The 9,344-nt window shown below is 38.9% G+C and overlaps 1 protein-coding gene across 1 annotated transcript; it reads left to right on the top strand.

Moving 5' to 3' along the window:
• The first annotated feature begins 483 nt into the window (after positions 1-483).
• LOC114161348 (mRNA decay activator protein ZFP36L1) lies at positions 484-6,743 on the top strand. The gene is made up of 3 exons (XM_028044565.1): positions 484-2,408; positions 2,453-3,495; positions 5,626-6,743. Exons 2-3 carry the CDS (start codon positions 3,439-3,441, stop codon positions 6,673-6,675), a joined length of 1,107 nt encoding a protein of 368 aa, XP_027900366.1. The 5' UTR covers positions 484-2,408; positions 2,453-3,438; the 3' UTR covers positions 6,676-6,743.
• The last annotated feature ends 2,601 nt before the right edge of the window (positions 6,744-9,344 follow it).

Below are 9,344 nucleotides of genomic sequence, written 5' to 3'. Positions count from 1 at the left end.
CAAGTATTCATACAAGTAACCAGAAATAACAAAATAAGGCAAAAATAAGTTTTCCAAATCAGTTTCTTTCAATAAAAAAATTATGAAACTTTAACAAAAACTGCAGGTGTGTGACTGTGTCTGGGGAATTTGGGTTTAAAACATGTTTGTTTTTCATTCCTTCAGTGCTCAAGAGTAAAAAACTTAATAATTTCATTACTCAAGTGAAAAGTACAGCGCAGTGAAAGTACTCTTAAAAGTAAATTTTTTCAATAAAAGTTACTCAAGTAAATGTGACTGAATAAATGTAACTAGCTACTACACAACTCTGCAACTGACCCACATTTAGTCCGCAGAGAAACATAAGGCGGGTGTAAACTATCTGCTAAAAGTTCTTTAAAGTTAGTCCTGGTCTTTAAATCCAACAAACAGCAATCCTTTATCAGTTTTTTGTTTTTTAAGTCAACCATTACTGCTGATGAAGAATAAAATCACTTTGACACAACAGCAACGTTAAGGTGCTTTTATTGCCATGACAGTCAAAACAATCTTCTACTCAACTTGCAGAGAATGGGAACAAGTTGTGCTCAGTGAGCAAGCTAACAGCTATTAGCAGGACAAACCAATATCAATGCATTTTAGGGATTAAGCAACCAACTAACAAAGGCCAAAAATCTCTCTGCAGCTGCGTTTAGGTCAGATGTACAATAAATTAACTTCAGTTTTTACAATTTAATTCCTGTTGTCAAACTAGCTAACCTCAAACTAACAGACTGCAGTGATGTTTATTAAAAAATAATACTTTGCAGCTGATAAAAACATAATAATAATAATAGTGTAAAACTATTTTGCAGTTGTTTTCCGCACAGCCTAATAATCTTCCAGTTGCACAATGAAAACCTACTTTAGTAGCTGCAGCCGTTAGCTAGCTGATAATAATGCGTTTCTATCAATTGAATGGATTTAAACAATATTGAAACACATTCACAGAGAAATATTGCACCATGCTAAGTATGTGACTGATTTCACCAAAGTTCAGTTCAACACTTTATTATTCCTGCTATCGCTACTTTTTGTACTTTTGCTTTTTCTGTCTGTTTTGCTGCGTAACCTTTGACTTCTAAAGTTAGAATTTGGACTTCAGCAGGTATTACAGTACTTTTTGTTTACTTCTGTCCTTGGAGAACTACTGTACGTCTGTATCAGACTGAAGCGGTTTATAATGAAAGTAATGTGATTTTGCAAGACAGAAAAGTAGGATTTGGTAATCACTGTGATCAGTACAAGTTAGCAACAACAATTAGCAAGCTAAAAACAATACATTCCTCTGAGGTTTATGGATCAAAAACACTAAGAACATGGTTACTAACTAAAGTTGTGCATTACTGTGTGTGTGTGACAGATTTATTCACATAAAAATTCACATAAAAACGCAAATAAACATGCATTACTGATGCTATCACAAATAGCATCAACAAATAGCTGTCGCTGTCACAATCTGTCTTAACCTCCGCCTATGCGGCCTGCTCAGAGTGAAAACTAATGTTTACATCTTCACAACTGTGGAGCTCTTGATTGATTTCACATCCAAGTTAGCCATGTTAAAGAAAAATAGAAAACGAATTGAATTTGCAAGTTGGTGGTTTGTGCCAATGCTAACCGCTGTTGGCCAGAACCATTAGCAGAGCAATAGTTTTGCATTTCTTTGCATTTTATGGATTTCTATACACTAGTAACACATTCACAAAGATTGTGCATTACTTTTTTGTGTGACTGGATTATCAAGATACAATCACAAGTGAAAGTAAAAACTTCATTACTGCTGAAGTCACTGGTTTATGACGGGGTCAGCCATATTGGATTCTAGGTAGTGTTTGTCGAGGAAATGTACAAGTCAGGATTTGGACTTCTGGTTGGATTCCAGTTGATTTTCCCAAGTTTCTGCTTTTAAATTTAGATTTTTACAAATGTCTGGTATAACCACTCAATCTGTTATTAGATTAAAATAGATTATAATGCAAATCATGTCAGTTTGAGACGATAAAAGTGCAATATTAATGTTGAACCCAGCTCTTGAAACTATTACATACCCATCTCTGTTGCAGGATGGAAAACTAATAGAATTTTGTAATTAATGGCAAATAAATTTTTTATTAGCAACAACTATTATTAAGCTAATAGTGATACACTTATGTGAACATTGATTAAAATCACTAACAAAACAAATATTTAACAGTAGCATTGGAGTTTATGACATAGAAATGGTCAAAAATGCAAATAAGCCTTTATTACTGCTGATATTACAATAATTTATAGACATGATAGGATTTTGTGTCAGGGTTGGAGAGAAATCTGAACTTTCTTCTAGATGAGGATTGAGTATAAATGTCTGGACTTGTTGGGGAACCAACTTTTCTCCAACTAAAACAGTACCTCCAACTTTGGGGGTACTGTTTCAGTACCTCCAAAACAGTACTGAAAATACTGTTTTGGGGGAAATGTTGATTTTGGGGCAGCAGGAGTTGTTTCAAAACTTTCCAATATAAAGTTTCAATGAAACTTAAACTTATTTCTCAAACTGAAGTTGCTTCAAGTAGTTATTACTTCTGTTAAAGACCAAATATTATTCAAAAATGGTTTCTTTTATGTATTTCTAATTATTTTTGGTTGTTTGTTGCACCAGGTCTGAATTATTTTGATGCTTCTTTCGTCTTGTTTTCACTTTTATTTTTCTTGTACAAAATAAACAACAGCTGAAACTTCCTGGAATGGATAATATAAGATTTACGTTCAAATTTAAGTTGCAGCTTGTCACAGCTGCATGTCCGTCCTCTCTTAATCACAACTGAATACAATTTTTTAAGTTTTTCTTTTCCCAAAAGGCAGAGAATATGTTGAGTAGGACTTGTTATTGACCTTTCAGCTGTATCGATCCAAAATGAAAGATGGAGGACGGCCCGTTCAAAGAGGAATGCTGCTGCTTCTTCTTTTTTTTTTTTTTTTTTTTGGTCATGAATGGGTTGAAAAGTAGCTTTATTCAGCTCTTTTCCCTCCTTGCTGTGCCAACCCTGCCTCCCAGCACACAATTACAATGCAGGGCCCCACCCCCGCCAACACACACATCATTAGCGCACATTAACACACAAACTCCCAGCCTGCCCCCTGAAGCATTCGGACAGGAGGGGGTGGGTTTCCCCAACTATTTAAACAGATTCCAGCAGATGGTTGAGGAACTTTCCTGCACTGCACTGCAGCCAACGGACCGAAGCTTCATCAATCCAGAACCAGAACATTTTTAAAAATCAACCCCGTCAAGACCACTGGAACAACAACAAAAAACTTCTTCAAAACAAGCTGCAGAGTTCCTCCAAGCTGCTAGAAATTACTATAGTCTCCTGGAAATTGATCTGTTGTGGATCAGACATCAGGCTGCTTCACTTGGTGAAGACCGTGGAGGGAATGATGCCGTCCAACTCCCTGACGCCTTTCCTGGAACTGGATGAGGAGTTCTGCAAGGTAACAGCAGACCGATCCTTCTAATTTAATGTTTTATAGTCTTTAAATCAAAATGCAACGCAAAAACACACCATCTGGTCTAGTTTCTACTTCAAATATCTTATTGCACTTAACTAACTTACAAGTAACTTTTCAGCAAGATGTAGCAGCTTGTTTTAAGTCAATAATGCTTGAATACTGATGAAAAATGCAAGTTCCGATTATTTCCTTTATTACAGTGGGGAAATATGATGTTGTGTGTGAAATGAACTGCCAGTCAAACTAGCACTTTTTCATCAATATTCAAGATTTATTGACTTAAAACAAGCTGCTATATCTTGCTGAAAAAGTTACGTGAAAGTCACTTTTGTCTTATTCAAGTGCACTAAGACGTTTGCAGTAGAAACTAGACCAAAATTACTTGGTAACATATTTAAGCAAGTATGATGTGAAGGCCACACTGCAAAAACACAAACTCTTACCAAGTGCTTTTGGTCTAGTTTCTACTGCAAATATCTTAGTGCACTTTAGGAACCTACAAGTAACTTTTCAGCAAGATGTAGGAGCTTAATCTAAGTAAGTAATTCCACTGTCCCATTGTTTCCTTTATTACAGTGGGACAATGTCATAAGTGAAAAAATCTCCCAGTAGAACCAGCACTTTTTCATCAATATTCAAGAATTATTGACTTAAGGAAAGTTCCTACGTCTTGCTGAAAAGGTTACTTGAAAGTTAGTTTTTACTTAGATATTTGCAGAAGAAAGTAAACAAAAATACTTTTTTGTGTTTTTGTTGTGTGAATGCTGTAGAAAATAAACCAGTGCATTTCTTATTTGAGCTAGTTTTAACTCACAAATCTTTAAGAATGTGTAAGTTGTAATGAATTTTAAGGGTAAATGCTGCAAGTTATGCCCTAAAGCAACATGTTTATCCTGTGAAGGTCAGTTCTTTAAGGTTTAGTCAGATATAGTTTGAAAAGTTTCCGTTTTCCAGAAGTGATGAGGCCGTTATTCACAGTGCTTTCAGCCTCATTTTGTCTCTATTTCCAGAGACAAGTCAGGTTTTCTAGTTGTTAAGCAAACTGAAGTCAGCGAAAACTTAGATAAAAACAAATGCTTTTTCTGTTTGAGCCAATTTTAATAACAAAAATACAAGAATGTCTAAATTGTAATGAATTTTCAGGGCAAATGCTGCATATTTAACTCAGATCTCTCAAACTGTGCTATAAAACAAAAAAGTTTCTCCTGTAAAGTTCATTTACTCAAATGTTGATTGAAATGTTTCCCTTCATTAATGATAAATTATTGACCTAAAACAAACTTCTATATTTAAAATGTTTCTTATATATTTGCACTAGAAACTAGACAAAAAATACTTCAGATTTTGTGTTTCACACACAAAATCTTGTCAAGTGTTTTTCTCTGGTTTCTAGGGTAAAAATCAGTTCATTTCATATCAGACAAAACTAACTAATAAGCAACTTTTCTTCAAGATATAGCAGCTTGTATTAAGTTAAAAAATTCCTTAATATTGATTTAAGAACTATTACTAGTTCCACTAAAAGATTATTTCCCCATGCTATAAGTGAAATAATTGGAAGTAGTAATCAATATTCCAGAACTATTGACTTAAAACAAGATCCTGTATCTTACTGAAAAGTTACTTGTAAGTTATTTTTTTATTATTTCAGTGGATTAAGATATTTGCACTACAAACTAGACAAAAAATACTTGGTAAGATTTTGTGTTTTTGGAGGGCAACACACATTGTACACTACAAAAATACAAAACCTTGCCTTACAAGTAACTGTGCAGCAAAATATAGGAGCTTCTTTTAAATCAGATTAGGGCAGATTATTTCACTTGGGCAAAATAAGTGTTATAAGTGAAATAAACTGCCAATAGAGCTAGTACGTTTTCATTAATATGAAACTAATTTTAAGGTTAAATGCTGCAAGATATGCTTTAAAACAAAGTTTATCCTGGAAAGTTCAATTTGTTTTATTCGTGATCCTTTCAGACTGATCTGTCTTTGGATCGCAAAAACACATAATTTTAAGTATTTGTGTGCTTTTTGCAGTGTGCCAGTTTCGCTCCGCATCCTGGAGTTGCAGAAAGTTCACATCTTTTCTCTCTTCTTTTTGTGTGTCAGAATTTCTGCAGCCTGGAGGCGACAGATGGCGCCTCTGGTGGCTCGATGTCTCACAGTCAGAGAGTCCTGGGCTTCCAGAGACGCCACTCCCTCTGCCCCGTGACCCTGCCAAACTCCAAGTTCAACAGCGGCTTGGAGGCCGCGGAGCCGGCCTGCTGCTGGGGCCTCGGCCTGGCCTCCAGCCAGCAGAGGAGCAGGGCGCTGCCCCGCTCCTCCCTCAGTCACATCCCCTTCCGGGTCGACCGCTCGGTCAGCATGATCGAGGGGAACCTGCGGGAGGACAAAACGCTGCCGCCACCGCCGGGTCTGTGCATCAGCAAGCCGCCGCAGGCGCCGCCGCACATCTCCAGCCGCTACAAAACGGAACTGTGCCGCACCTTCGAGGAGAGCGGCACCTGCAAGTACGGCGCCAAGTGTCAGTTCGCCCACGGCCTGGACGAGCTGAGGGGCCTCAGCAGGCACCCCAAGTACAAAACCGAGCCCTGCCGCACTTTCCACACCATCGGCTTCTGTCCATACGGCGCCCGCTGCCACTTCATCCACAACGCAGACGAGGTGCAAGTCATCGCAACCCAGAGGCACAAGCCACCAATGCTGCGGCACAGCCTCAGCTTCGCGGGCTTCTCCTCTTCCTCCCACATCTTCCAGCCGGTCCAGGAGCCTTCCTGCCTCCTCTTCACCCGGGCCTCCTCCGTCTCTCCTCCGCCCTCCTCCTCGGGGAGTCCGGAGCTGCTTTCGCCTCTCTTGCCTGAACCGGGGCCTCTCAAGCATTGCTCATACCCGTTCTCCGGTATCGGCGACGGCAGAGACTCTTCTCTCTGCTTCTTCGCCTCCGGCAACCAGAACCTCCCGTTTTGGCTCCCCCAGCAGCCGCCGGCCTCCCTGAACAGCTTCCCCTCGCTGCAGCGATGCTCCTCCGCCGACTCCCTCTCCGAGGAGGGCTACACCTCCTCCTGTTCCCTCAGCTCCTCCTCCAGCGGCACCGAGTCTCCCAGCTTCGAGGGTCGGCGTCTCCCCATCTTCAGCCGCCTCTCCGTCTCAGACGAGTAGGGAGGAGTTTTGCTTTGAGGCTGAGTTCGATCAGGAATGGGTTTAAATTTACAGAGTGTAACTTTTACTAAAAAATAAAAAATAAAATGACGGAGTATTAGGGCCAAATGAACAAAATAATCCCCTCCAGTAGACCTGCCATGAATGCTAGTGCTAGTCATGGCAGTTTTCCTGGAACTCCACCATTAGCACATTTAGCAACGCTTATACAAGGATGATTGATAGGGCTAAGACCCTCCTCCTAGCTCTGATTGGTTGTTTCTGACCAGGAGCGGTAGCACTGGAAGGAAGTTTAATCCCTTCACAGATTATCTCTCTCTTACATAGAACCAGGGAATATTAGGGCCATAAAAAGAAAAAATCACATTATTACAACTTTATTCTCATATTATTTTATTTTATTTTTCACCCCTCCAGGGGGTCTTTTGTGGGCTCTAGTGTCCCTTATATGACAGTGGGCTGACAGGAAACAGGGAAGGAGAGGGGGGAAGACATGCGGCAAATATTGTCGGGTCCGGGAGTCGAACCTGCGACGGCCGCGTCGAGGACTCAAGGCCTCCAAATATGGGTCGCGCTAACCGCTACGCCACCACGGCACGCCCTTTATTCTCATATTATTTCAATTTTATTCTTGTACGAGTTTATTCTTCTAATATCATTACTCTATTCTCATAATTTTATGACCTTGTCCTTCTAATTTTTTTTCTTACTTTGGCTCTAATAATCCGTCTAATGTTTGAGACAGATAATCTGAAAAACAAAATCAAGCTCCTCTTGCTCTCTGAAGAAATGCAATGCTCCCATTAAAAAGCAACCAATCAGAGACAGGAAGAGACTGTTAGCGCTGTCAATCATGCTGGTGTACCTACTGCTAAATGTGCTAATGGTTGAGAAGTAACTTAGTGTTACAAGAAAACCATTTATTTACTGTAATTGGTGGCCATGCTAACTAGCATTATCATTTATGACAAGCTCTGCAGCATAACAGGGTGTACACAATCATGATTGACAGCGCTCTGATTGGTTGTTTGAGGAGCTCGATTGTCTTTTTCCACATATAATCTGTCTCATAACAAATATTTTAAAAATAAAACATTTTTTCTAGAAGTTACATTTATCTTTAACCACGATGTTAGCAGATCCAGCCGAGAGAACGTGCCTATCTTTGTGCATATTGCATTTCTTCCACCCAAGCAGCTGTAGTGCTGCTCAGTGTTTGTCCAGTTTTAGCTGACTCCCCTTCCTGTTTATTGTTTCATTGATTATTGGTCTTTAATTGTATTTTATGCCATTGTAACTGCTGTATACTGTTGTATACCTGTTAGAATAACTGGAGGGTACGCGACTCAGCATTCGTCTCCATGCTGTTCCTGATCAGTAGAAAGTTCTGTGTGAGAATTTTCTCTACCCTAATTTCAAGATTTTGGTTTTTTTTTATTTGTCTTCTCCAAGAAAGTGTGTGGACTTAATTTCTTACTCCAGTCCTCAGAAATCTCCCTGAAAAATCCCATTTCAGACTCTCCAACTGTGTTTAGTTGGCCTCTTTCTTGTGCAAGTGTAACAGGATTTATTAGCTGTACGCTGTCACTGATTGATTAGTTGATTGGTTGCATTGCTGTGGCCACATGATTGTATTTGTCAGCCATTTTTAAACTGTCTGACTGATTCAGCTGGACTGCCTTAGCACAGATTGTAGGAAGCCTCTAGTTACCAAAGTTCCTCTAACATTCTCGTCCTGCTAACCCCTGCAAAAAAATTAACCTTAACATGTATTTTTGGTCTAGTTTGTAATGAATACATCTTAATACACTTGAAATAAGACAAAACTAACTTACAAGTCACTTTTCAGGGAGGTGCAGGTTTTTTTAAGTGAGTAATTTCTTAATATTCATGAAAAGTTGGTGGATTATTTCATTTATAACACAGGAAAATGTCTTGCTATAGGTGAAATAATTACAGTCATGCTTTTTCACCAACATTAAGGAATTATTTACTTAAAATAAGCTTACATATCTTGCTGAAAAGTTACTTGCAAGTTAGTTTTGTCTTACATTGAGTGCACTTGAAACTACTTGTTAATATTTTGTGTTTTTGCAGTGTAGCTTTAGCTACAGCAGGTTATATACAGTGTTATAATTATTAACATAGCCTAACATTTTTCTAGGACTATTTATTGCTTTTTGCATGTTTTATTTCTTCTTGATTTGAGATTGTTTTTGTTTTTTGAAGTAAAAAATTACGCTTTACTTTAGCGGTTCATGTTCTCTGCTTGGTTAACCGGAAGCTTTAATGATGGGACTGATGGAGAGGAGGGGAAAGGAGGAAGCAAACATTTTGGCATTCTTTATTTTCGGTTGCCTTATCAGCAGAGATCAAAACGTTCGTTCTGCTCTCCTCTCCGTTAAACCTCCGACTGTAAGGAAAAAATAACGTTGGTAATTATGATTCAGCCGTTTAGTAGAAAGAAAATCCGTTTTTCATGATTGTTAAAATGTAACCTGACATGCAGCGCCATCAAGACTGTGTTGGTTTCTTTATTGCTGTTGTATTATATTGTTGTATAGAAGATTTTTCAGAGTCGGCTCGATGACGATGAGTTTGTAGGTCGATTTCTGTTGCACACCAGTCAGCTGGCCTGGCTCTGACCGGCAGGCGAAATCATGCGAGTT

Source organism: Xiphophorus couchianus, chromosome 18 (assembly GCF_001444195.1).
Source record: "Xiphophorus couchianus chromosome 18, X_couchianus-1.0, whole genome shotgun sequence".
Taxonomy (NCBI): Eukaryota; Metazoa; Chordata; class Actinopteri; order Cyprinodontiformes; family Poeciliidae; genus Xiphophorus; species Xiphophorus couchianus.
The sequence above is the reverse complement of the archived record's forward strand: the minus strand, read 5'-3'. Positions and strand labels throughout refer to the sequence as shown.

What these genes read in the sequence shown, in the direction of transcription:
- LOC114161348 (XM_028044565.1), top strand. Translation starts at nt 3,439, where the DNA reads ATGATGCCGTCCAACTCCCTGACGCCTTTCCTGGAACTGGATGAGGAG. An exon ending in TGGATGAGGAGTTCTGCAAG is followed by an intron (nt 3,496 to 5,625) that starts GTAACAGCAGAC and finishes TTTGTGTGTCAG; the next exon opens with AATTTCTGCAGCCTGGAGGC.